This window comes from Equus asinus, chromosome 15 (assembly GCF_041296235.1).
Source record: "Equus asinus isolate D_3611 breed Donkey chromosome 15, EquAss-T2T_v2, whole genome shotgun sequence".
Lineage (NCBI taxonomy): Eukaryota > Metazoa > Chordata > Mammalia > Perissodactyla > Equidae > Equus > Equus asinus.
In genome coordinates this window covers 6606201-6633882 of record NC_091804.1, presented here as the reverse complement: position 1 = coordinate 6633882, position 27682 = coordinate 6606201, and the positions used below count along the sequence as shown (strand labels likewise).

The 27682-nt window shown below is 42.9% G+C and overlaps 1 protein-coding gene across 6 annotated transcripts in view; it reads left to right on the top strand.

Moving 5' to 3' along the window:
• The window catches only part of DTD1 (D-aminoacyl-tRNA deacylase 1), a 172539-nt gene that overhangs the window by 20909 nt on the left and 123948 nt on the right, over window positions 1–27682 (top strand). For all 6 annotated transcript variants that reach the window (XR_011494539.1, XR_011494538.1, XR_011494537.1 and 3 more), the window contains exon 4: window positions 23180–23286. Coding sequence is in view for 2 of the 6 variants with exons in the window: in XM_044748305.2 (XP_044604240.2) it covers window positions 23180–23286 (107 nt within the window). In the remaining 4 variants the exon portion in view is untranslated. The remainder of the gene's footprint in view (window positions 1–23179; window positions 23287–27682) is intronic.

The following is a 27682-nucleotide window of genomic DNA, read 5'->3' as shown; positions in this document are numbered from 1 at the left end:
AAGTGTTATGTCTTCTTGATGGAGTGTCCCTTTTATCATTATATACTGTCCCTCTTTGTCTCTCTTTACCTGTCTTATCTTGAAGTCTACTTTGTCTGATATAAGTATGGCAACACCTGCTTTCTTTTGTTTCTTGTCAGTTTAGAGTATTGTTTTCCATCCTTTTACTCTGAGTCTCTTTGTCTTTAGAGCTGAGATGTGTTTCCTGGAGGCAGCGTATTGTTGGGTCTTGTTTTTTAATCCATCCTGCGACTCTTTGTCTTTTGATTGGAGAGTTCAATCCATGTCCATTTAGCGTGATTATTGATATATGAGGGATTAATGCTACCATTTTTTCACTCGTTTTCCAGTTGTTTTGTGTTTCCCTTGTTTCTTGTCCCATGTATTTTGGACTACCAATTCATTTTGGTAGTTTTTTTTGATGGTTTTCTCAGTTCTCTGTATTTGTCGTTTGTGTCTCTGTTCTGATGATTTGTTTAGTGGTTACCATGAGGTTTGTATAAAAAATGTCATAGATGAGATAGTCCATTTTCTGATAGCCTCTTATTTCCTTAGTCTAAGCCAATTCCTTCCCTTTTCTCTTCTCCTTCTAAGTTATTGTTGTCAAAACTTATTCCATCTTGTTTTGTGAGTTTGTGGTTAAAATGACAAGATTGTATTTATTTTTGATGTTTTCCTTCCTTTTGTCTTTAATGTTATAATTCAGTGGTTGCTAACCTGTTCTGTTAGACAGCTGCAGTTTTCTGATTCTGTCTGCCTATTTATCTTCTTGCTCAAGGCTTTGTAAACCCTTTGTTTTTTTTCAGGTATGAGGACCTCCTTGATCATTTCTTGAAGTGGGGGGTGTCTTGTGGCAATGAGCTCCCTTAGCTTTTGTTTATCTGGGAAAGTTTTTATTTCTCCATCCTACCTGAAGGATATAGTCACTGGATAGTATTCTTGGCTGAAGATTTTGTCTTTCAGAATTTTGAATCTCTTATTCCACTCTCTCCTGGCCTTTAAGGTTTCTGCTGAGAAATCCTCTGAAAGCCTGATAGGGGTTCCTTTGTAGGTTATTGTCTTCTGCCTTGCTGCCCTTAACCTTTTCTCTTTGTTATTGACTTTTGTCAGTTTTACTACTGTATGCCTTGAAGAAGGCCTTTTTACATTGATATAATTAGGAGTTCTGTTATCTTCTCTTACTTGCATTTACAGCTCCTTCCCCAGGTTTGGGAAGTTCTCAGCTCTTATTTCTTTGAACAAGCTTTCTGCACCATTGTCCCTGTCTTCTCCCTCTGGAATACCTATAATCCTTATGTTGCATTTCCTAAATGAGTTGGATATTTCTTGGAGAATATTTTCATTTCTTTTTAGTTTTAGTTCTCTCTCCTCCTCCATCTGAAGCATTTCTATCTGTCTGTCCTCCAGACTGCTGATTCACTCCTCCATAATATCAACTGTATTGTTTAGGGAGTCCAGATTTTTCTTCATTTCATTCCTTGTTTTTTTCATCTCCAACACTTCTGATTGATTCTTCTTTATAGTTTCAATCTCTTTTGTGAAGAATTCCCTCTGTTCATTAATTTTGCTTCTGATTTCATTAAACTGTCTATCTGTATTTTCTTGTAACTCACTGAGTATTTTTTTTTGATGGCTATTTTGAATTCTCTGTCATTTACATTGTAGATTTCTGTGCCTTCAAGATTGATTTCTGGGTGCTTCTCATTTTCCTTCTGGTCTGGAGTATTAATATATTTCTTCATACTGTTTGATGGCTTGGATTTGTGCCTTCGCATAATGATGGTATCTGGTTGCAGAGTCCAGCTGCTGCCACTTCAGGGGTTCAGGAGCTGTGTATTCTGAGCCTGCTATGATCCCTGGCAGCTGTGCCTGTCCTTTGGCATCTGTGCTGACAGGGCTTATGTGCAATTTCTGGCTCACTTGCTCACAGCTGCCACCTTTCTAAGGTATGTGTGGGTGCTCTGGCTGACCAGTTGAGCTGGAGCCCTGGTTTGGGGGAGAGGCACTGCCTTTCACCTGTGTGATCGCAGGGACATTCTGGCTCTGCCTTTTCTGTCTGCTCTCCTTGGGTGCTGGCTTGATGAAGACATCCCTGCAATAGCTTAGCCACCTCTGTGTGGGGCTTTCCCAAGGGCTGTGAGGGAACTTGGAGAGAGAAGGTGTTCCCACAGATAGCCACCCCTCCCCACTCTTCTCAGAGCTGTGTGTGGTCCTGCTCCCTGGGTTGCTGCTGGGGAGGGAGAGGAGCTCCCCTTACGTCCTTCTACTTCCTCCCAAGAGTCCAGCACTTCCACTTAGACGTATGGCTGCGTGGGTCTCTCAGACGTCTTTTGTGTTGTGTGAACATCCTCTGTTGGTTTATGAATGTTCTTTTTATTGTATCTTAGGGGACAGAGTCTAAGGGAAGATCTCACTCTGCCGTGATGCTGATGTCACTCTCCAAGATCTGCTTTTAAGATGGTCTCTGTGTATCTTTCCTGCACTCCTAATCTCATCTTATCCTCCAGGGCCCCTACATTGGTTGGGCTTCTCAAAGCCTGGCAGTTTCATGGTAGTTGGATTTCTAGCATCATGGCTGGCATCTCCTACAGTGAGCATTCCAAGAGCAAGTGTTCCAGGAAACAGGCAGTAGAAGCGCCAGCCCCTTGATGCCAGACCTGGAAAGTGGTGCAGCATCACCTCTGCCATATGCTTCTGGTCAAAGCTGTCTCACAGCCTGCCCAGAATCAAGGAGAGGGATGTAGGGGCCGGTCCAGTGGTGCAGCAGTTAAGTTCACACATTCCACTTCTCAGCGGCCCGGGGTTCGCCGGTTCGGATCCTGGGTGCAGACATGGCACTGCTTGGCATGCCATGCTGTGGTAGGCGTCCCCCATATAAAGTAGAGAAAGATGGGCACAGATGTTAGTTCAGGGCCAGGCTTCCTGAGCGAAATGAGGAGGACTGGCAGTAGTTAGCTCAGGGCTAATCTTCCCCCCCCACCCCCTGCCAAAAAAAAGGAGATGGATGTAGACCCACCTTTCAAAGGAGGGAATGTCAGAGTGTTTATAGCCATCTTTAGTCTTCTCTCGTAACTCTGCTGCTCTCAAAGGGTTTTTCTCTTAGTCTCTGGCTCTTCTTCAAATAATTGGTTTATTATTTAGGGAAAAAATCCTAGTGCACAAATTCATCAGATTTCCCCCTCTGCTGCAGAATGAGCCAGAGGTTTTAGAGTGCTTTATTGGACCCCTAGACTAACTCAGTGGGCCCAGGAAACTGGATTCAGATGTGGCCCTCTGCAGCCCCACAGGAATCTCCATCTTTCAGATGAATGCTGAAAGTACTGTTCAGTGGGAGGCATTAAACACTCTCAAACTTGTCTCAAGTATGCATTACTTTTATAGTTAGGAAGAAACATAAATGTACCAAAATGGAATGGTTGAAAAGAAGGATCTCTGCTCTCAAGCTTCTTGTTCCAAGTCTGAGCCATTTATAATGGGCCCAGGAAAGCATTCACCTGTCGGCTTTGTTCAGCAAATCAGAAGCTGCCATAGTATTAAAAAGAGCTACCTGTGTATTCTCGGTGGGGTTTGATCTATCGTGGGTGGCAAAGAGCTAAAGAAATGTGGAAAGATATTTAAGGAGTACAGCAGCTCTCTGATTGCCTCAGCTCTGTTTGCTCTGTGGGACATCCATTACGTCCAGGTCTCCTGCAGGTTCATAATGCACAGAGAAGGCGCCAGGAGGAGGAAGACCACATCTAGTTTTTGCTTTGTAGTTAGTGTTTAATGTTTATAAATTTGTTTAATTTTCTACTTTTTGCTACTTAAAACATTTTAGCAGCATGAGTGAACCTTCTGTGGAAGCTTGTTTTGTATACTTTGGTAAGGTCTGTGATGCCAGAGGTATCATTGTTAATGTAAATTCAGGAAACCACAACGAGGGATCACATCTACATTGTTGATAAGTGGCGAGACTGGCAGACACAGGTTGATGCTGTCATGCAGAAGCTGATACAGATGTGTGACTGATTTTTCCAAATCAGTTAATATTTTCTATCCATCCTTCCTTTTCTTTTATTCTCTTCAGTAATTTGCTTACCAACTTCCTTATTTATTTCTGCTTGTCCCTTTTTGGTTTACACTTACACTATGTCATCTGTGTGGCTACAGTTTACCTTCCCTCTGCCCAAATGGCAAACTCTGTTCATTTTTGTTTTAAGATCCTAGCTTTTCATGATTTCCTTGATTTGCTTAGTTGATTATCCAAGGTGAACAACAACCTGATTTTACCAGTTCTCCTTTCCCTATCTAAATAAGTGTCTGTGGGTACCTTAAAAACAATGTCAGTGATGTGGTGGTGGTTCAGTACCCTAAGGTAATAGTGGCAGAGTGCCTTATGCATCACATCAGAGGTGTTCAGTTATTTTGTGTGGTAAATGCCTCCAGATCCAAGGAGATGAGGACAGCCTCATTTTCGTGGATTTACTGTCCCATCTATCCTCTTTCTCTCTGAACTCTTTCTACCTCCTGTCCTTAGTCCCTTTTATCTCCTTACCTGAACTCCCTCGATATTTCTAATCATGAAGTACAGAGTCACCTCTTTCTTCTTGCCCATCAGAATCTATTATGGCAATTCAATTTGAACAAATAAAGGCCATTTAAAAAAAGAAGCTACAGGGGCTGGCCCCATGGCCGAGTGGTTAAGTTTGTGTGCTCCTCTACAGGCGGCCCAGTGTTTTGTTGGTTCAAATCCTGGGCGCGGACATGGCACTGCTCATCAAACCACGCTGAGGCGGCATCCCACATGCCACAACTAGAAGGACCCACAACGAAGAATATACAACTATGTACTGGGGGGCTTTGGGGAGAAAAAGGAAAAAAATAAAATCTTAAAAAAAAAAAAAAAGGAAGCTACAGACATAGGTGGAAAAGAACTCCTTTCATTGTTGTCACTATCCAAGGACGTGAAATGACTCAGGATGAAAAGAAAAGTCTGAGTCTCTCAGTAGGGGAAATAGGAAGAGTTCGAAATCTTATTGATTCAGGGTCTTAAAACTCAGAAATATTGAAAAATTAGTTGGCTGTCTTTTAATTTTCTTCAAATGAATAGTTTATTAAGCAAATGAATAGTGTAAGTGGTATAGTGTCTTAATCACTTTCTTTGTCGTTGCTGTGTCTTGAGTGAATCCTCCAGTTTACTAATTCTTTCTTTGACTATGTCTAGTCTGGAGTTTAGCCTGTCGTTTGGGTTTTAAGTCAGTCATTTATTTTTCATTTTTAGTATTTGTTCTTCTTTCAAAAATTAATTTATTTTTCTTGTACTAAAATACACATAACATAAAATTAATCATTTTAAAGTACAGAATTCAGTGACATTAGTATATTCACAATTCTCTGCTACCATCAGCCTATCTAATTCCAAAACATTTTTATCACCCCAAAAGGAAACCCTGTGCCCATTTAGCAGTCACTCCTCATTCCCTCGTCCCCCAGCTCCTGGCAACCACTAATCTGCTTTTGGTCTTTATGCCTTTGCCTATTCTGGATATTTCATATCAATGGAATTGTACAATATGCAGCCTTTTTATGTGGCTTCTTTCTCTTAGCATTATGTTCAAGGTTCATCCATGTGGTAGTATGTACCAGTACTTTATTCCTTCTTATACATAATATTCCAGTGCATGAATATAACACATTTTGTTTATCCGTTCATCCATTGACGGACATTTGGTTTTTTTCAAACCTTCTGGCTTTTGTGAATAGTGCTGCTGTGAACATGCATATACAAGTTTTTGTCTGAACGCCTGTCTTCAGTTCTTTTGGGTATATACTCAGGAGTGGCATTTCTCTATCATATGGTAATTCTGTGTTTAACTTACTGAGGCACTGGCCAAACTCTTTTCCATAGTGACCTAACCTTTTTTTTTTTTTTTTTTTTTTAAAGATTTTATTTTTTCCTCTTTCTCCCCAAAGCCCCCAGGTACATAGTTGTATATTCTTCGTTGTGGGTCCTTCTAGTTGTGGCATGTGGGACGCTGCCTCAGCGTGGTTTGATGAGCAGTGTCATGTCCGCGCCCAGGACTCGAACCAACGAAACACTGGGCCGCCTGCAGCGGAGCGCACGAACTTAACCGCTCGGCCACGGGGCCAGCCCCGTGACCTAACCTTTTTATGTTCCCACCAGCAGGGTATGAGGGTTCCAGTTTCTCTGCATCCTTGTCAACACTTGCGTTTTTTCATTTTTTTGATTATTGCTATCCTAATGCCTGTAAAGGTATGTTATTGTGGTTTTTATTTGCATTTTCCTAATGACTAATGATGTTGAGCATCTTTTCATGTACTTGTTGGCCACTTGTATATATTCTTTAGAGAAATGATTATTCAAGTTCTTTGCTCATTTTAAAATTGAGTTGTTTGTCTTTTTGTTGTTGAGTTGTATGTAATTTATAAATTCTGGATATCAGACCCTTATTAGAAATATGATTTGCAGGTGCTTTCTCCCTTTCATGCACAGAAGTTTTTAATTTTGATGAAGTCCAGTTTTATCTTTTTTTTCTTTTATTGCTGGTGTTTTAGTGTTATATCTAAGAAACCATTGCCAAAGTCTGTTGTTGTAAAGATTAACCTTACGTTTTCTTCTCAGTGTTTTATAGTTTAACCTTTACATTTAGGTCTTTGACCCATTTTGATTTGATTTTTGTATATGGTGTGAGGTAAGGGTCCAGATTTGTTGTTTGGCATGTGAATATTCAGTTGTCTTATCACCATTTGTTGAAAAGACTGTTCTCTCCCCATTGACTGGTCTTTGCGCTCTTGTTGTCATATATGTGAGTTTATTTTTGAACTCTCAGTTCCACTTTATTGTTCTGTGTGTTTATCCTTATGCCAGTACTACACTGTTTTGATTACTGTAGCTTTGTAGTAAGTTTTGAAGTTGAGAAGTGTGAATCTTCCAACTTTGTTCTAATTATTTGAGCTGGGTTTTTTTGTTTTTTGTTTTTGAGGAAGATGAGCCCTGAGTAACATCTGTGTCCATTTTCCTCTATTTTATATGTGGGACACCTGCCACAGCATGGCTTGATAAGCAGTGCGTAGGTCTGTGCCTGGGATCTGAACTGGCGAACACTGGGCTGCCGGAGTGGCATGCACAAACTTAACAACTGTGCCACAGGGCCACCCCCTCAACTTTGTTCTATCTAATTTTTGAATACATAATATGATCAGGTAGTTCAGACATCAAAATGATATGAAAAGATCTACCCTGGGAAGTCTTGCTCTCAGTCTCGTTTCTGTCCAGTCTGTTTCCCTTACTCCCTATAGGTGATTGCCTTTATCAAGTTTTTCTCTTTCCAGTGTTTCTTTATGGAAATATGAATATATATTTGTATCTCCCTTTTTATGCAAAAGTAGAGTGTTTAACACCTTGCTTTTTTAAAAAATTTAACAGTGTCTCCTAGAGATTCTTTCCACATCAGTTCATAGAGAACTTTCTCATGTCTCTTCTTCTTCTTTTTTTTTTTTGCTGAGGAAGATTGTTCCTGAGCTAACATCTCTGCCAGTCTTCCTCTACTTTATATGTGGGTCACCAGCACAGCATGGCTGATGAGTGGTGTAGGTCCATGTCTGGGATCCAAACCTGTGAACCTGGGCCACCGAAGTGGAGTGTGCCAAACTTAACCAGTACATCATGGGTCCAGCCCCTCCCATCTCTTCTTTTAACAGTGGTATAATGTTTTATGGTGAGAACATATCCTGGCTTATTTAATACATCTGGTATTGTTGGACTCTTGGGTTGTTTCTAATTTTCAGCTTATGAAACAGCAGTGATGTAGTGAGTAGATTTGTACACTTGCTACATCATATGCAGGTGAATATGCCATGGGATAAGTTCTCAGGAGGGGTATTGATAGATACTGCCAGATGGCCCTCTGTAGGCATTGCCGTATTCCTCATAGCTTTGTCGACAGAGTGTATTTTGATCTAGCATTTTGCCCATCCTATAGGTGAAAATGACATCTCCTTGTGGTTTGAATGTGCAAAGTGTGGTGAACTTTTTTCAGGTGTTTCACAGGTGTTTGAGTGATTTGCATTTCCTTTTCTGTGAAATGTCCACGTGCTTTGTCAGGTTCTTTATTTCTATGAGCTTTTTATATATGCTGTGAGTTGTAGATATTTTTCATCCATTTTTTCATTTGTCCTTTGACCTTGCTTAAGGGATTGTTTGCTGGACAGACTTTTTTTTTTTTTTTTTTAAATCAACTTGAAAGCCTTTTTTTTTTTTTAAGATTTTATTTTTTTCCTTTTTCTCCCCAAAGCCCCCCGGTACATAGTTGTATATTCTTCGTTGTGGGTCCTTCTAGTTGTGGCATATGGGACGCTGCCTCAGCGTGGTTTGATGAGCAGTGCCATGTCCGCGCCCAGGATTCGAACCAACGAAACACTGGGCCGCCTGCAGCGGAGCGCACGAACTTAACCACTCAGCCACGGGGCCAGCCCCTGGACAGACATTTTTGATCCTTAAATAGTCGGTTATTGATTTTTTGAAATGTCTGCTGAATTTTGAATCATAGTTTCTTATGATTTCTATGACATTTCCTACTCCAAAGTTACAAAGACATCTGGTTATTTTTCCCTTTAGCGCTTTTGTGCTTTCGTCTTTTTTACTTTGAAATCTTTGGTCCATTTGGAATTTATCCTGTATGTGATTTAAAGCCTGGATCCAAAATTTATTTTTTTCCAGGTGGTAACTAAATGGTTTCCCAAAACCATTTATTTAAAAAAAACCGTCTTTACCTCCACTAATTTGAGATTCTGGATTTGTTTCATATTAAATTCCTGTATGTATTTATTACCTTTAGAATCTTGTAGAAACAGAATTCTGTTCTTTTTGTCTGTCTATATGCTGAAGACACTGTGTTAGTTATTGAAGGTTTTCACTGTGCTTTCATATTGGGCAAGGTGAGTCTCACCCATGTTGCTTTTTGGAGTTTTCCTAGCTATTCTTGATTATTATTTTTCTACATGAATTTTAAAATCAGCTCGTCTAGTTCCAGCAGACAACACCGATTTATGTTATTTCTATTTGGATTGCGTTAGATTTGTAAATTCATAAATCCTGTGGGCCATGATGATAATCACCCTCTAGCATATTCCCTCACCTCCCTTGACTGTTTTGTGGTGTGTTGACCCTGCTTGGCAAAACTCCAGCCCTTGGCCTTTGTGTGCCTGTGCAGCTGAATATGACTGGAGGAAACATCCATCATGTTGTGACCTGCGAGTGGGCACAACAATTGTGATACATTGACCTGTTCATTCATTCAGCTATTCTCCTATGTGACTGTTCTCTCTACTCAAACCTTCGCCCTCACCTTACCTATTGACCTTCGGTCACCTTTCCCTGAGAAAATTGCAGCACTCAGAAGAGAACTTCCAGAAGGTCCCCTCACTCCACCTGCCAGCCTGCCAGCATCTGCACCAGGAACTGCTTTCCTTCCTGTCACAGCGGCTGACCCCTCTGCTGCCCACCAAATCCCTGTCCTGGCCTGTTTAGGGGCGTTCTTCCTGCCATCCCCCTCTGTCTCCTCAGTCAGTCATTGCTCCTCCGCTCCTGGATCATTGCTACTGGATTGCAAACTGCTGTTAGTTCTTCCTCTCAGAGACAGCCTCTCTTAGCGCCGCTTCCAGCTCCTTCCCCATTTCCCTACTCCGCTTTACTGCAAACTCTCTGAAAGGGCTGTCTGTTCTCACGGTCTAATTCCTCTCCTCTCATTCTCTCGTAATTCCGCTCAGTCAGCCTTTGCCTCCACGCTCTCCCATAACCACTCTTGGCGAGGGCTCCATGCCCTCCAGTTTACTGAGTCAGTTCTCGTCCTTAGCTCAACTACGTGGTCTTGTCAAAGTTAAGAGAAGTGAGCTTCCCTTGCTGGCCAAGTAAATGTTTCATTCTTAAATAGGAAGGGAAGCTGGTTTTCTCCAGTGTCTTTTTCTCTGAGTGTTAACCTAGGGAATGCATTTCCTGATCATGAGCCGGCCCGATGAAACCTCTGGTCACCGCGTAGTGTTCCTCTAACGTGTGCCTGCGAGAGATTTGCCAAGTGTTCCTGTAGAATTATTCCATCTGTAAGCCAAGGCGAAATTGGCCTATGCATTTTTTTTTAATACTCAATGTCCAGTTGTTAGGGTGTTAGGGTTCAAGTATTAGGGTAATACTAACCTTGCAGAGTAAATTGGATAACTTTTAATTGTTTTCTGTGGTTTGGACCAATTTAAATAACAGGAATCACTCGTTTTGGTACAACGTGTCAGTGCAGCCCTTGGGGTGGCCTCCCTTGGTCGGGCCGGCTTCCCAGCACCTGTGGGCCCCTGTAGGCACTTCATTTCGGGGTGTCTCCTTTCCACCTGGAGTTTCAAATGTATTGGAAGACAGTTTACAGAGTATTTTTGTGCTTTAGAAGGATCTCTGTATGTAAGGTCATGTCCCTGTTCTCACTGTGCTTTAGTTGTATTTGCTCCTTTTATTCTCAGAGTTTTTAGTATTTTTTTCAGAAAACTAGTTCTTAAGTTAATCTGTCTAGTTATTTTTTGTTTGATATGTCATTATTTTTCCTTTAATCCTGACTTTTTTCATTTTACATACTTTGTGTGTGGTTTATTTGGTTTCTTTTCCTGTTACTGTATTTCATTTACTTTCAGTTTATTTTCTAGTAAATGCGTTTAAGGTCCAAAACTTCCGAGGTTTGCTTGACTCCTCTTTCCTCCACATCTGGTCCATTAACAAATCCTATTAGCTTTACCTTTGACACCCACACAGAATCCAGCAACTACACGGCACTTCTGCTACACCCACCCTGGCCAGGTCATCGTCATCTCTCACTTGAATTATCATGACGGCCTCTCTGTGAGTTTCCTGCCTCCACCTGGGCCTCCCTTCAGGTTGTTCCTAGCACAGCAGCCCGAGTGACCCACTTCCCCCATAGATGTTTATCCTAAGGTAATAACCTGCTTTCAAATTTGGGAATCTTTTAAGGATCACTCTTTCTTCTCAATAATAATTACAAGAACAATTATACAAACACACACACACAGAGGGAGAGAGGGAGATGTGCACACTATTCTGAGGACTGTGGCTCTACCCCTGGGGGTGATAGGAGATGATGATGGTGGTTCTGAACAGAGGCTCCCCCTGGCTGTGGGGGCTCCCCACTCAGGGGAGGCTCCAAATTTATGCTCTCAGTCCTTTGAGTCCACCTTTGAACCTCTTTCAGGCTGCTTGTGATGTGTGTCTTTTGTCCCCAGAGACTCTGATCTGCATCAGAACCTTGCTCTGAAGCCCCTTCAAGGCCATTCTCCTGCCAAGGTGTGAAACTTATTCTGCCTCACTGCAGTGAGGTTAAGTGATGCTATTAATATACTCCAATAATAAAATACATAAGAAAAACCACCAACAACATGGAGAGGCACTGAATTTGAATGTAAACCCTCTCCCATTATCAATGTCCCAGGGGAAAATTACAGGTCAGGTTTAAATTCTGTATCATATTCAAGTTCAAAGGCTTTCAAACCCAAAGGCATTGAAGTCTGAAATCAAATCCCATGGCCTGATGAGTTCAGAAACGGCCCTCTCTGCTTTCTTACTCTGCTGCTCTCGGTGGAGGGGTATCTGTGTGCAGTGGAGTTCAGTTTCTCTCAGCAGCTGTGTCTGAGCTATTTCACATAGTGGTCTATGTAGGTCCTTCAGCAGCTAAACACTGAACTGTCCCCACACAGGCTCACTTGAGCCTCGGTGAATTGACCAGGCAGCCTTGGCTACAGTTATCCCAGGCAGAATGACGCTGAGGACCCCAGCAGAGCCGAAGATGAGCAAAGCCTGATGGGCAAAGAAAGCCTTGCCTTGAGCCTCCCTGTTATGCAACAAGGACTACATTAGTTGTCTCAAGTCCATGACCTCAGAACTTCAGCCCAGATGAGAATTTAACCTCCCAGCAAGAGGTTGACTTTGGTTCTAGACATTGACTATCTTAATGTCCATCTCCTCTGGAAGCCCGTGGTTTTTTTTTTGTTTTTTTAAAATTTTTTATTTGAGCTCATAATAGTTTACATTGTTGTGAAATTTCAGTTGTACCTTATTTCTTGATGTCACCACATAGGTGCTCCCCTTCACCCACTGTGCCCACCCCCACCCCCTTTCCTGTGGTAACCACGGAACTGTTTTCCTTGTCCGTGTGTTTGTTTATATTCCACATATGACTGAAATCATCTGGTGTTTGTCTTTCTCACTCTGGCTTATTTCGCTAAGCATAATTCCCTCCAGGTCCTTCCATGTTGTTGCAAATGGGATGAATTAGCCTTTTTTAATGGCTGAGTAGTATTCCATTGTATATATACCACATCTTCTTTATCCAGTCATCAGTTGATGGGCACTTGGATTGTTTGCATGTCTTGGCTATAGTGAAAAGTGCTGCAATGAACACAGGGGTGTGCATGTCACTTTGGATTGTTGATTTCAAGTTGTTTGGGTAGATACCCAGTAGTGGGATAGCTGGGTCATATGGTATTTCTAGTTTTAGTTTTTTGAGGAATCTCCATACTGTTTTCCATAGTGGCTGCACCAGTTTGCATTCCCACCAGAAGTGTATGAGGGTTCCCTTCTCTCCACACCGTCTCCAACATTTGTTATATTTAGTCTTAGTGATTATAGCCATTTTAACAGGTGTAAGGTGGTATGTTAGTGTAGTTTTGATTTGCATTTCCCTGATGATTAGTGATGTTGAACATCTTTTCATGTGTTTATTGGCCATCTGTATATCTTCTTTGGAAAAATGTCGGTTCATATCCTCTGCTCATTTTATCATCAGGCTGTTTTTCTTGTTGTTATTCAGTTGTGTGAGTTCCTTCTATTATGGAGATTAACCCCTTGTTGGATATATGATTTGCAAAAATTTTCTCCAAGTTGGTGGGTTGTCTTTTGGTTTTGATCCTGGTTTCTTTTGCCTTGCAGAAGGTCTTTAGTCTGAGGAAGTCCCACTTGTTTATTTTTTCTTTTGTTTCCCTTGTCTGAGAAGACATGGTGTTGGAAAAGATCCTTTTAAGTTTGATGTCAAAGAGTGTACTACCTATATTATCTTCCAGGAGTTTTATGGTTTCAGGACTTACCTTCAAGTCTTTGATCCATTTTGAGTTTATTTTTGAGTATGGTGTGAGATAATGGTCTACTTTCATTCTTATGCATGTGACTGTCCAGTTTTCCCAGCACCATTTATTGAAGAGACTGTCTTTTCTCCATTGTATGTTCTTGGCACCCTTGTTGAAGATTAGCTGTCCATAGAGGTTTTATTTCTGGGCTTTCAGTTCTGTTCCATTGATCTGTGTGCCTGTTTTTGTACCAGTACCATGTCATTTTGATCACTATGGCTTTGTAGTACATTTTGAAGTCAGGGATTGTGATGCCTCCAGCTTTGTTCTTTTTTCTCAGTATTGCTTTAGCAATTCAGGGTCTTTGGTTGCCCCATATGGATTTTAGGATTCTTTGTTCTGTTTCTGTGAAGAGTGTCATTGGGATTCTGATTGGGATTGCATTGAATCTGTAGATTGCTTTGGGTAGTATGGACATTTTAACTATGTTTATTCTTCCAATCCATATGCATGGAATCTCTTTCCATCTCTTTATGTCATTAGCTGTTTCTTTCAGTAATGTCTTATAGTTTTCATTGTATAAGTCCTTTGTCTCCTTAGTTAAATTTATACCTAGGTACTTTATTCTTTTTTTGCGATTGTAAATGGAATTGTATTCTTGAGTTCTCTGTCTTTAAGTTTGTTATTAGAGTGCAGAAATGCGACTGATTTTTCTAAGTTTATTTTCTACCCTGCAACTTTACTGTAGTTGTTAATTATTTCTGTTAGTTTTCCGATGGATTCTTTGGGGTTTTCTATATATAAGATCATGTTGTCTGCAAACAGTGAGAGTTTCACTTCTTCACTCTCTATTTGGATTCCTTTTATTCCTTTCTCTTGCTTAATTGCTCTGGCAAAAACCTCCAGTACTATGTTGAATAAGAGTGGTCATAGTGGGCATCCTTGTCTTGTTCCTGTTCTCAGAGGGATGGTGTTCACTTTTGCCCGTTGAGTATAATGTTGGCTGTGGGTTAGTCATATGTGGCGTTTATCGTGTTGAGGTAATTTCCTTCTATCCCCATTTTGTTTAGAGTTTTTATCATAAATGGCTGTTGAATCTTGTCAAATGCTTTCTCTGCCTCTATTGAGATGATCTAGTGGTTTTTATTCCTTGTTTTGTTTATGTGTTGTATCACATTGATTGATTTGTGGATGTTGAACTATCCCTTTGTCCCTGGAATAAACCCCACTTGATCATGATGGATGATCTTTTTGATGTATTGCTGTATTTGATTTGCCAATATTTTGTTGAGGATTGTTGCATCTGTATTCATCAGTGATATTGGCCTGTTGTTTTCCTTTTTTGTGCTGTTCTTGTCAGCTTTGGTATCAGTGATGGTGGCCTCATAGAATGTGTTAGGAAGCCTTCATCTTCCCTAATTTTTTGGAATATCTTGAGGAGAATAGGTATGAAAGCCTCTCTGAAAGTTTGCTAGAATTCCCCAGGGAAGCTGTCTGGTCCTGGCCTTTTATTCTTTGGGATGCTTTTGATTGCTATTTCAATCTCTTTACTTGTGATTGGTCTATTCACATTCTCTATTTCTTCTTGATTCAGCTTTGGGAGTTGTAAGAGTCTAAGAATTTATCTGTTTCCTCTAGATTGTCCATTTTGTTGGCATAGTTTTTGTAGTGTTCTCTTATATAGTCCATTGTATTTCTGTGACGTCTCTTGTTATTTCTCCTCTTTCACTTCTAACTTTATTTATCTGAGCTTTCTCTCGTTTTTTCTTTGTAAGTCTGGCTAGAGGTTTGTCAATTTTATTTATAACCTCAAAGAACCAGCTCTTTGTTTCCTTTATCCTTTCTACTGCCTTTTTTGTTTCGATAGCATTTATTATTTCTCTCCTTCTGCTGACTTTGGCCTTTGTTTCTTCTTCTTTCGCTAATTCAATTAGGTGTAGTTTGAGATTACTCATTTGGGTTTTTTCCTGTTTGTTAAGGTTAGCTTGTATTGCATTGAATTTCCCTCTTAGTATGCCGCGTCTCATATGAGTTGGTATGGTGTGTTTTCATTTTCATTTGTCTCCAGATATTTTTTGATTTCTACTTTAATTTCTTCAGTGATCCATTGGTTGTTCAATAGCATGTTGTTTAGTCTCCACGTTTTTGTCCCTTTCTTAGCTTTTTTTCTTGTAATTAATTTCTAGCTTTATAGCATTGTGATCAGAAAAGATGCTTGTTATTATTTCAATTCTCTTAAATTTATTGAGGTTTGCCTCCTTTCCTAACATATAGTCTATCCTTGAGCATGTTCCGTGTGCACTTGAGAAGAATGTATATTTTGCTGTTTTTGGATGGAGTGTTCTATATGTGTCTAGTAAGTCCATCTGGTCTCGCCCTATCATTTAATTCCACTGTTTCTTTGTTGATTTTCTGTCTGGATGATCTGTCCATTGATGTGATTGGAGTATTGTGGTCCCCTACTATTATTGTGTTATTACTAATGTCTTCTTTTAGGTTTGTTAGCAGTTACTTTATGTACTTTGTTGCTCCTGTGGGGGGTGCATAGATATTTATGTGTTATTTCTTCATCTTTTTTTTTTTTTTTAAAGATTTTACTTTTTTCCTTTTTCTCCCCAAAGCCCCCTGGTATATAGTTGTATATTCTTAGTTGTGGGTCCTTCTAGTTATGGCATGTGGGATGCCAGCTCAGCATGGCCTGATGAGCGGTGCCATGTCCGTGCCCAGGATTTGAATGGCAAAACCCTGGAGCGCTGCAGCAGAGTGTGCGAACTTAATTACTCAGCCACGAGGCTGGCCCCAATAAGTGTTATTTCTTCTTGATGGAATGTCCCTTTGATCATTATATACTGTCCCTCTTTGTCTCTCTTTACCTGTCTTATCTTGAAGTCTACTTTGTCTGATATAAGTATTGTGACACCTGCTTTCTTTTGTTTGCCATTAGCTTGGAGTATCATCTTCCGTCCCTTCACTCTGAGCCTGTGTTTGTTCTTGGAGCTGAGATGTGTTTCCTGAAGGCAGCATATTGTTGGGTCTTGTTCTTTAATCACATCTGGCCACTGTGTCTTCTTATTGGAGAATTCAATCCATTTATGTTTAGGGTGATTATCGACATATGAGGGCTTAATGCTGCCATTTTATCACTTGTTTTCTGGTTCTCCTGCATTTCCTTTGTTTCTCGTCCTGTGTATTTTGGTCTGCCAATCAAGTTATGTAGTTTTTAATGTTGTGTTTCTTTATTTTCTCCTTATTTATTATTTGTGTTTCTGTTCTACTTTTTTGTTTAGTGGTTACCCTGAGGTTTGTATTCAAGATCTCATGAATAAGATTGTCCCTTTTCTGATGACCTCTAATTTCCTTAGACTAAACCAATTCAGTCCCTGTCCTCTTCCCCTCGTAAGTTGTTTTTCTCATGTCTTATTCCACCTTGTGTTATGAGTTTGTGGTTAAAATGGCAAGACTGTCTTTGTTTTTGGTGTTTTCCTTCCCCTTGTCTTTAGTGCTGTACTTGAGTATTTGCTGTCCTGCTCTGATTCTGTCTACCTATTTAACTCCTTACTCCGTGCTTTGTAACCCCTTTCCCCCTTCCCACCGCCCCCCCCCTTTTTTTTTCAGGTATGAGGCCCTTCTTGAGGATTTCTTGTAGGAGGAGTCTTGTGGCTACAAACTCCCTTAGCTTATGTTTGTCTGGGGAAGTTTTTATGTCTCCATCATATCTGAAGGATAGTTTTGCTGGATAGAGTATTCTTGGCTGAACGTTTTTGTCCTTCAACGATCTAAATATGTCATTCCATTCTCTCCTATCCTGTAAGGTTTCTGCAGAGAAATCTGCTGAAAGCCTGATAGGGGTTCTTTTATAGGTTATTTTCTTCTGCTTTGCTGCCCTTAGTATCCTTTCTTTGTCATTCACTTTTGCCAGTTTCACTACTGTATGCCTTGCAGTAGGTCTTTTTACATTGACATGTTTAGGAGATCTGGCAGCCTGTTCCACATGGATTTCCTTCCCTAGGTTTGGGAAGTTCTCTGCTATTATTTCTTTGAACAAGCTTTCTACTGCATTCTCCTCTTGTCCTTCTCTAATACCTACACTTCTTATGTTGCATTTCCTAATTGAGTTGGATATTTCTTGGAGACTTTCTTCATTTATTTTTAGTCTTAGTTCTCTCTCCTCCTCTATCTGGAGTGTTTCAGTATGGTTATCTTCGATTATGCTGATATGCTCCTTTATGGTGTCTGCTCAAGCCTTCAGGGAATCCATATTTTGTTTTATTTCTTCCATTGTGTCTTTCATCTGTAATATTTCTGATTGATTCTTCTTTATAGTTTCAATGTGTTTTGTGAAGTAGCTCCTAAACTTTTTGAATTGTTTCTCTAACTTCTCTTTTACCTTGTTGAGTTTTTTGTTGATAGCTATTTTGAATTGTTTGTCATTAGATTACGTATTTCTGCATCTTCAGGACTGATTTCTGGATCCTCAGGACTGATTTCTGGGTACTTGTCATTTTCTCTCTGGTCTGGAGATATAATATAGTGTTTGATATTGCTAGAGGGAGTTCTGCTCTCTTGCATGTTGTCATTATTTGGTCATATTTACTGCCTATTGCCTTTCGGGGGGCGGGGTCAAGAGCCGTGTATTGTGAGCCCTCTGCCTTCAGCCAAGATCCCAGGGGCTGTGGCTGTGCTGAGTGGGTCAGGGCAGGCGTGCTTACTCCTGCATGCTCTCGGGGTTTTCTCCCTCTGCTGTCCTGGGGTGTTGGCTTGATAAGATCACCATGAAAGCTTTCACCTCAGTAGAGGGCTTCCCTCTAGCCTGCAAGGGCCCTTGGGAGTCCTTGATGTTCCTATGAACGAATGTCCCCTCCCCTGTTCCTTCCCTCTTGGAGGCCTCCCGTGGTCCCGGATCACAGTCTTTAGGGGAGGGAACGAAGATTTCTCTTACTCCATTCCACCTCCTCCGAGTGGGGCTCCAGTCTCTCTGCCCTCTGTCGTATGGCTGCATGGGTCTCTCTGACGTTTTTTGTGTTGTGTTTGGATGTCCTCTGTTGGATTATGGATGTTTTTTTTTGGTTGTATATTGGAGGGGAGAGATTCCTGAGAGACCTCACTCTGCTGTGATGCTGACGTCACTCCTGGAAGTGCCTGTTTCTAGCTCTTTGGTTTGGAATTGGAGTGGCTCCCCTTTGGTGACAGATACCCTCTCTCTCCTGTGACCAGGCACTTTCTATGCTGGGCCACATGGCCTGTCCCCACTTTCTCTTGTTATTGAATCCCAGGCCTGAGATATCTGCTGCCCAAAGGAGGTGTCTTCCTCAAGTTGATTCACCCGCTGCAGAGCCACGCACAGACCACCAATAAGGGGGGACTTGAGCCTGGAGAGAAGCTGCAAGATTCCTGGGATCACTGATCCAGTTCTCCCATGGCCCTGAATGTAGATGGAATCCACAGTGGTTCTAATCCTGCCCACCTAGGCCTGGCCCTCACTCTCTGAGACACTCACCTGCCAGGGCCTGTAAGGTGCCCTTTCTCTGTCAACTGAGTCTTTTCACCAGCCAAGTCACTTATGAAATGCCATTCCTGGAGCTGCTGGCCTCTGTCGAAGGCTCCCAGAGATGGTGCTCCTCATCAGCTTAGCCCTCTGGGGAGGTGGTGGCTGGGAAGCACTCTGAGTCTGTAGAAGCAGCTCCGTGCTTTTGGACAGCTGCCTTAGTGCCCACAGCCCACCATGTCACATTCCTACAGGCTCCAGGCACGGTGTAAGCCTGTACATCTAGACCAGACTCCTCCAGCCACAAGAGCCTAGCCTCACCACATGCTTATTTTGAGCCTCAAGTTCCACACATTTGCTTGATTTCTTGGTTCCCAGCCTGTGCACTGATGTTGGGGTGTTGATCAGTTACACCCTTTTCCCTGCGCAGCCTCTGAACACATTGAAAGTAACAAAGAGGAAGCGTGACCGGTAGGGTGCTGCCTTGATGGCAGAGGGAGCCACCTTTGGAGATGTGCTTAGATGGGCTGGCCTGAGGCTCAGTGTCCAGGACCAGTGTCCAGGACCAGTGACCCAGAGGTAGACCGAGCCCCAGCTGTGCAGAGCTGGCTCACAAGAGCAGAGAACTTGGGCCTTCTATTCTCCTCATTCTTCTTCAATAGCATGTGTGGTGTTTTTTTTTTTTTTTCTGCTGAGGAATATTGTCCCTGAGCTAACATTTGTGCTAGTCTTCCTCTATTTTGTATGTGGGTTGCTGCCATAGCATGGCTTGATGAGCGCTGTGGAGGTCCATGCCTGGTATCTGAACCTGCGAACCCCAGGCCACTGAAGTGGAGCTTGTGAACTTAACCACCATGCCAGTAGCATGCTTTTTTGGTGTGGTTTTCTGCTTGCCCTCCACCCACTTCCCTCCCCTGCCGTTTGCCCATCTACTACCATGAACTATGGTAGGAATGACAATAGTAACAGTGACTGAGATTTCCCGTGCACTGATGGCTGGGCTTTGGGCCCAGTGCCCTGCCTGTACCAACTCATGTGTACCCTCCTTGTGGTGACTGTCCTGCTGCCATCCTGGAACAAACCAGGACACAGAGAGGCAGGGCGTGGCTTCTTGGTGGGTGGTGCTACACAGCCAAGCGTTGTTCAAAGGGGCATGCACGTCAGCCCTTGCAGGTAAATAAGGTGCTCTCATGGGGCCTCAGATAGCTGCTGCTGCAGACCAGGTCACGGTGGGTTTGGCTCCCTTGGGGAGTTCTCCTGCTGGAAACATGTGGCACAACCGTGTCTGACACATGCTTCTCCTCTGCTTTGTATAGAACCCTGGGACTTAGATTTAAGAACGACTTGATTATATCACCATTGGAGCCCAGATGTTTTGTAGATATGTTTCTGTCTTTTAAGATTATTTAAAAAAATGTTTTTGTTTTCCCTGGCCAATATAATTTTTCTTGGGGACTTTACTCTTTGATCTGCACTGGAAAAAATGTTACCATTTTAAGACCTCTTAAAACATGTCTTTGGATTTATTGTCTGTACAAATGGAAATTCAGATAATAGTTCTGTTCTTAACTGAAGAAAAACAGGAAAAGAAAATAAATTTCTTTCTACTTGGAATGATAAACTCAGCGAAGCATATGCCATATATCCTGGCAACAGAAAATCCAGGTCGGAAATAATTCCTTTCCTCCTGAGTCTGCCTTCAGCTTCCCTGAGGAGTGAAGCGGCTGAAATTCGCTACTAATTGTAGCCATAATTTTAGCATGCAATTAAACACATGATTTCCTTCCCAGCTGATGTCTTTTTAGCTAGTCTGACATGGATGAAACAAAAGCTCTGTAGATTTGAACAGCCACTTTAATCGGATAGGAGGTCATGGAAGGTCCCCATTATTTGAGCACATTTGGCTACCCAGTAGGAACTGGACTAATCTTGCCTATAAAAATGGCGAACAGCTTGGGTGCTTCTAATAGTTTCCACTGCTACTGTCTGTGCTCTGAAGAAAACTAACAGTGTGCCCATTTTGCTAAGACCCTCCATGAGGTTAAGAATCATTGGAGGGAGTAATACCAGGTGGGGAAGAATCAGAGGTGGACATTGTGTGGTTGTGGTGGCAGGAGCAGAGGCTCACAGAGGTCACCTCACACGATGGCGGGTCTGATGTCTGAGGACCCCAGGACCTGAGAGCAGATCCGCTCTCCAGGCGGGAAGCCAGAAAGGCTCCAGGCTCCAGGATGGCCCACCTTGGGCTGCTTTTTTCTTCCTTGGCCTCTCCCAGAGGGTCGTCTGTACAATAAAGGATAGTCTGTGTGAAATAGGGCTCCCTGCCCAGGGGAGTTTGGGGACCACCAGAGTAAAGAAAAGAAATAGATTTCTCTGCTCCAGGATGTCCCGAGAGCCTGTTATATGCTGCTGTATATTGTGATTCTCCAAGGGAGAGTTCAAACAAGTGTGATTTTCCAAAAACATGTGATTGTAGCATTCTTTATTCAAGGAACACCTGGCAGGACACAGTTGGAAATCTCTGTTGTGGTTTGGTGGAGCCTCTTGAACATGGCTTTTTATAATAGTAAGAGCACACAGTGATTTTGCGCACTGATGTGCTAGCCAGCGTCCCGGGCACTTCCGTGCTCGGTCTCACTGAAGTTTCTCCATGACTGAGGTCCTCGTTAGTATCCCTGTGGTGCGTGCAAGAAACTGAACCATTGGGAGGTTAAGAAACTTGCCAAGTTCTCAGATCTAGTTAGGAGCTGAGCCTGTCCTCTCTTCCAGCCTGAGTCCTGGTTGCCCTTCAAGTCCTGGACCTTGTGTACACCCACCGAAGAAGCCTTTCTCATTTACTTCCCATCCCCCAAGGTAGGGACTCTGACCCTCTCTGGCCTCCAGAGCCAGAATCCCTCATGGTCTACTGTGCTGCGTCATCACTCTGGCGGGCCCATCTGTCTCCCACAGTAGATCTCAGGGTTCATGAGCACCACGGCTGTCTGTGCCTTTGAGCTGGGTCTTTGGTCTCTAGCACTGTGCCTGGCACGTAGTTGCTGTGAGTGACTTTCAAATGAGGACTGTATCTCATACACTCTTTCTGCTTCTTCACAGTGGGTGGGAACAGAAGAATTCCTGATGGTTCTCAGTTTCTGAGGACTCATATTTATTTTAATTCTATGGACCCAACTCTTCTCTTAGTTTCGGATTTATCAGAAATGGTGTGCAAGTAACCCTCCCTGCTTGTCAAGAGCATTGTGTTCCCTTGAGTGAGTGTATGTGTCATCAGCAGTGTTTATGCCCAGCACTTAACAGAGATGCTTGGATGGATGGAGTTGACATTCTGGTTATTCCATGACATTATCTCTCAAAGCATGTGCTTGGTTTTCTTTATAAATGTAATTCACTACTTGGGAATTGATTAGTCACAATTGAGTGGGTTTGGGTGTTAAACAGAAGATTAGGAATAGGACATAGAGAGGCACACTTGTCTGGGGTAGCCTGTGGCCAGTTTGACAGCGCATCCTGGGGAACAGGATGGTTCTGCTGCCTTGTTGATGTGAGGGAGGGATGTGGGGCAGGGGGAGATGAGTGGCCCCCAGTTTTGGGCAGTCCCGTCCCACGGGGAGCAAGGTGTCTCCTCAATTCTCGGGCCTGCAGTGCTTGGGTAGCTTGACCTGCCTTTGACCCTACAGCAGGGGAGCAGGACCTCCCGCTCCTTCTTAGACCATGCAGGCCTGCGGGTCAGGTACAGGGCAGTTTATGAGATTATTCGGGAGGAGCCTCCTAAGCTTTCTTTTCCTTTTATATTTGATTTGCTTAAAAATTTTAATTATGAAACATATAGAAAATAGACACCAGTGTACTCATTCCCAGTTGGTCACATTTACTTCAGATCTCTCTCTCAAATCCCACCACCCCTGTCTTCTCTTCATTGTGGATGTTGCTACTGTCCTCTGCTTGGCGTTCATCTTTCCTGCCCATGTTTGTTTTGGGTATTTAAAAATAGCGTATAAATGTTATCATAATGATGTGTCTTTGTTGTAAGTTACTTTTTAAAGATCCCATTATCTTTTTAAGGTTTGCCATGTTGATGGATGAGGCTGCCATATGGTATTCCGTTGAGGAGTTACGGCAATGTGTATACGTTCATTCCCCTGCTGAGGACAGTCAGATTCTGTCCCCTTTTTTCTTTTATAAACACTGCCAGAGTGAATGCTCTTGAACATTTCTTGTTATACAAGCGTTTCTAGAGTAGACTCCCCAAAGTGGAATTCCAGAGTTGTCAGGTGTGTTTGACTTGAATTTTACTCGGTACGGCACCAAAAAGCCCTCCAAAGTGGTTATACCAATTCACCTTCCCACCGTCTTACAGCCCTGCTAACCCACGTTTTCTCCGACGCCTGCTGCTACTGGATCTTTTCCTTCTTGCCAAGGCTGTGGGGCGAGCAGTGGCATCTCTTGCTGTTTAATTTTGTTTCCCTCACTACTCGAGGTGTGCGCCAGTCCTATTCCCCAGGTTTCTGAGGACGTTGATCTAGGTGTGCTTTTCAGATGGGGTGATCTGGGGCCTGCATCTCTTGTAACTTTGAATTGCTCTTTCAGATGGCAAGTTTGGTGCCTACATGCAAGTCCACATTCAGAACGATGGGCCTGTGACCATAGAACTGGAATCCCCGGCTCTTGGCGCTGCTACCTCTGACCCAAAGCAGGTAAGCCTGGAATCAGATTTTAGAGTCTGTCTCCTGGGCGACTGTGATATCTTTTGGCTTCGATTTCGTTCCTGGAGCAGTTTTCCTTCTGAGGTAGAGAAAACACTTCACTACAGCAACCTAGTATTTATTTTAATATATCCCTTCCCAAGGATGCATCCGTTTACACTGTATCTCCTTACTGCTGCGCTGGGCAGGACAGCACTTCTTCCTTGCCTCCTCCCGACTTTGGATTCCAGAGGAAATGTCTTTTGTAGAGTCCAGTTCCTCCTCTGGCCCTCCTGTTCCCTGATGAGGTGCCTTGGCTCCCACACACCACTGGGTGGCAGCAGAGTAGCAGCACAACTCCACTCGGCCCTGGACTGGCTATTCACTAATTCAGAATGGTTACATGGAGTGGGTTTTGTCCCAGGTGTGGGTAGATCTGCCACCCGAGGTTCTTTGTAAATCCTCATTTTTCTGAAGCAACATCTGACCTGGATTTGCTGCCAACTCTGTAAGCTTTGAGAAAAAATTTTAATTAAAATAGAGAAAGGAAATCTGTGACAGTCCTTGCAACCTGTGTGGTTCTCATAGATACTTAACACTTGTAAAGGCTTTAATTAATGCAACCACTTACTGGCCTTCTAGACACAAGGCGGCAGGCAGAGAAGTGAGAACTAAGGGACATTGCTGTTCTTCCTTCCCTCCCCCTGCCCTTCTCGTGCTAGGTGCTGTGAAGTGGACTGATGCAGCAGGTGTGGGGGAAGCGTTATAGAAACTTAAGTCTGTGTGAGCTGTTCAAAGTCATCATTTTTAAGTGGAACATAACCTTCCTTTTTGTTACTGATTCTTTGGATTGATAGAGAACCAAGAACATGTCTGACGCAGTGGTGCTAGACTTCAGAGGTGATAATTGAGGTTCCTGGAATTATGGACATTAAATAAAATCATAAATGAAAAATCCACATGAAAATTTAAACTTTTTATTTCGAAATAATTTGAGACATAGAAAAGTTGAAAAAAGAGAGTTCCCATACACTCTTTACCCAGGTTCTCTCAATTTTACTTTCTTACATAATCATAATATACTGATCAAGACATGGAAATTAATATTGACACAATACTGTTAACTATGCTACAAACCTTATTTAAATTTCACTAGTTTTTTTTCTAATGCCCTTTTTCTGTTTCAAGATAATCCCACATGGCATTTAGTTGTCATTCCTCCCTAGTCTTCTCCAATCTGTGACAGTTTATTGGCCTTTTCTTGTCTTTTATGACCTTGACACTTTTCAGGAATACTGGTCTGCTATTTTGTAGAATGTTCCTCAATTTGGATTTTCTGTGAATACATTGAGCTTGTGCGTTGGACAGGAATAGCAAATAGCTCAAAAGTGATCTTGTGCCCTTCTTGGTGCATCATAGGAGGAAGTACATGGTATTGATTTGTCTTCCTACAGGCGATGTTAACCTCGATCACTTGATGAAGGTGGCGTCTACCAGATTTCTCCTCCCTGCAGGAGGTTTTAACCTCTCTCCCTTTGTCTGTCCTCTTGCTTATTCATGGTAGATGACTCTCTTTCTCCTTCACAGAGAAAGAAGCCATCAGGCGGCATTCTCTATCTCCTTTTCCTACTGTGGCAGCAGAGCCGCCCTTCCTGGTGCTGAGGCCAGCACCACTCCTTGGGCCAGGACTGGCCTTGTAATTTGTGAGGCCCGGTGCAAAATGAAAATGAGGGGCCCCTTGTTAAAAAATTGTTAAGAATTTCAAGATGGTGACAACAGAGCATGAAACCAAGGGTGGAGCCGTTCTGAATGGGGGGACCTCTGTGACTGCACAGGTTGCGTGCCTGTGGAGCCAGACTGCCCTGGGCTGTGGAGCCCTCCCCATCCACCTTCTCATTAGCCTCCACTAAGCCCTGTATCCTCTTGTCAAGTCAGTCTGTCTCTCACTCATCCATCTTATTCCCATTCGCTTTTAAAATTCCCAAGGATCTCCATCTGAGAACTGAGTCCTCATCTGCATAGACTCTCCTCGAGCTCCCCGGTAACCTTGTTGCTTTATTTTGTGACTGTTTCTCAGGCCCACCCTACTTGACCGCTCCACAGCTCTTGCCATTGTTGCCCACTCATCCCTGGAAACCAACTGTCTTGAACCTTGTTTTCCAGGATACCACTCTCCCCCAGTTCTCCTCTTACCTCTGCCTACTCCCTCTGGTTTTAGTTGACGATTATTTTATAGTTTTGATTTATTATTCTGCTTTAACTCTATTTGGAGAAAAATTGTAGCCGGGTTTGTCTCATTCTAAATTTTTCTAGGGGTGGAAGAGTAATACATTATATCTTTAGGATCTTCAACCTTCTTTCACCTAATACCCCCTCTTTTCTTATTTACAACATAAAAACAAATAGGCATTATATATATATTTTTTGTGCTTTATCTCCCCAAATCCCCCGGGTACATAGTTGTATATCTTGGTTTCAGGTCCTTTTAGTTGTGGCCTGTGACAACCGCCTCAAAGTGACCTGACGAACGGTGCCATGTCCATGCCCAGGAGCCAAACTGGGGAAACCCTGGGCTGCTGCAGCGGAGCACGCGAACTTATCCACTCCACCACGGGGCTGGCCCCTATTTTTAACCTCTAACAAGCCATGATAACTTATAGGATAAGAAAGTCTTTTATTTTAGTTATTTCTGAATCTTTTGGGAGCTTTCTCTTCAAATGCATGAATAGTCCTGTGTCACTTTCAATTATATGTACTAGTTAATTGACATCAGAAGTCTCAGACCCTAGAAGATTACTCAGATCTCTGTCCTCCAGCTCTCCAGGAGGTGGCGACTATGTGATGGTGGGTGCTGGCCTTTACCTGTGGTCTGTCTCTGCCTTTCCAGTCTCAATAAGAAGGGGGTTTCTCTTCCAGCAAATAGCTAATCTTTTTGCTTTTGTGTTGGTAGGAAGACTGTAGCCAAATTATTTCACTGATAGATAAATATGCATTTCTGTCAACTAAGCTTTTAATTCTAAGTGTTTTATTTTCCAATTCCATCCAATAGGTAGTGCAAGCTGCATACATTATAGAGAAATGGTTCTTTTGGCGAGTTTTTAAATATATATTCTTTAAACCATCTGAATAAATGAGCAGTGTATGTGTGTGTGTGTGTATATGTATTTATGCATCAAGTGTCATTTTAGTAGACGACAGTGTGCTGGGTACTGTGAGGACCAGGAGGAAGTGCCGTACCCCAGTCCCTGCTCCCAGGAATGGATTTAGGGCCACATAAACCTGGGAGGTTAATGGCAGTGAAACAAGTAGAGAGCAGTATACGACAACTCAGGAAACATCACAAGGCCATCATTTCATGCTCCTGCTTAAAACCCTTCAGCGCCTTCCAAATGCATTGAGACTACAGCCTGCGTTCCCTCCGGGGCCATGCCCAGGCTCCTGTGGCGCTCTCTCTCTTGGCCTGCTCTGCACCCATTTTTCCTTCAGTCCTGATGCTTTACCTGCTCTTGCCTTCTCTCCCTTCTGAGAACAGGTCCCGCTCTTTCCTACCTCTGGGCTCTGTTCTCAGTGTCAGTGTCTCCTCCTCAGAGGAGGTCCTCTGACCCCTCAATCCCAAGTAAGCCCCCGCCGGCTCTTCTGTCACATTGCTCTGATGATTTGTTTCACAGTACTTAGCACCATCTGTTGCCATCTGCTTGTTTCCTCGTTCCTCATCTGTCCACACCACTCCTAAAACTCAGGCTCCCCGAGTCTTGCTCAGTGCCGTGCCCCAGGAAGTGAGCCCGGGTGTGTAGTTTGTTTTGGAGTCATGTGTCATGGGCCCGTGAGCTGTGCTGTCTGTGAGTGTCCTAAGTTCTGAGAAGTCTGATGCCATTGCCGTTGCTGCTGAGCTGGACAGGCCTCCCAGGGGACTGGAGGGTTCAGCTGAGCTTTGAGGATGTGGCAGGCAGGAGGCACTCTCAGTTATGTCCAAACTTGTACTTCACTTAAGGGTAGATTCTGATTTTTAAGAGTCCCAGAGCTCTATTTATGGGTGAGGCAGCTACTGCTGGTGATGACTGGGCTCGTGAAGGGACCTAGTTGTTTGCCTGCCTTAGCCATATCTCTGCTTGTTTTCGGGACTGGCTACTGCAGCCTCGGCGTGTTTTCCCCTGGCTGTCTCAGCACCATGCCCCGTGCATTTATAGGCTGCTGTGTGGGCCCCGTGACGTGTTCTGACAGTGAGAAGAAGTTGGAAGAAGAGCGTTAGTTCTTGCTCTGAAGGACGTAGTTCCAAAGGGAGCAGGGCATGGACGCAGTAGCAGAACCACCTGACAGGGGCTGTTTTCCCTGTTGCGTTTTTGTGGAAGAATATGATTCTGGTGGGAACATCCTGATTATTCCTACAGAAGATTGCTAGTGCCTGAGT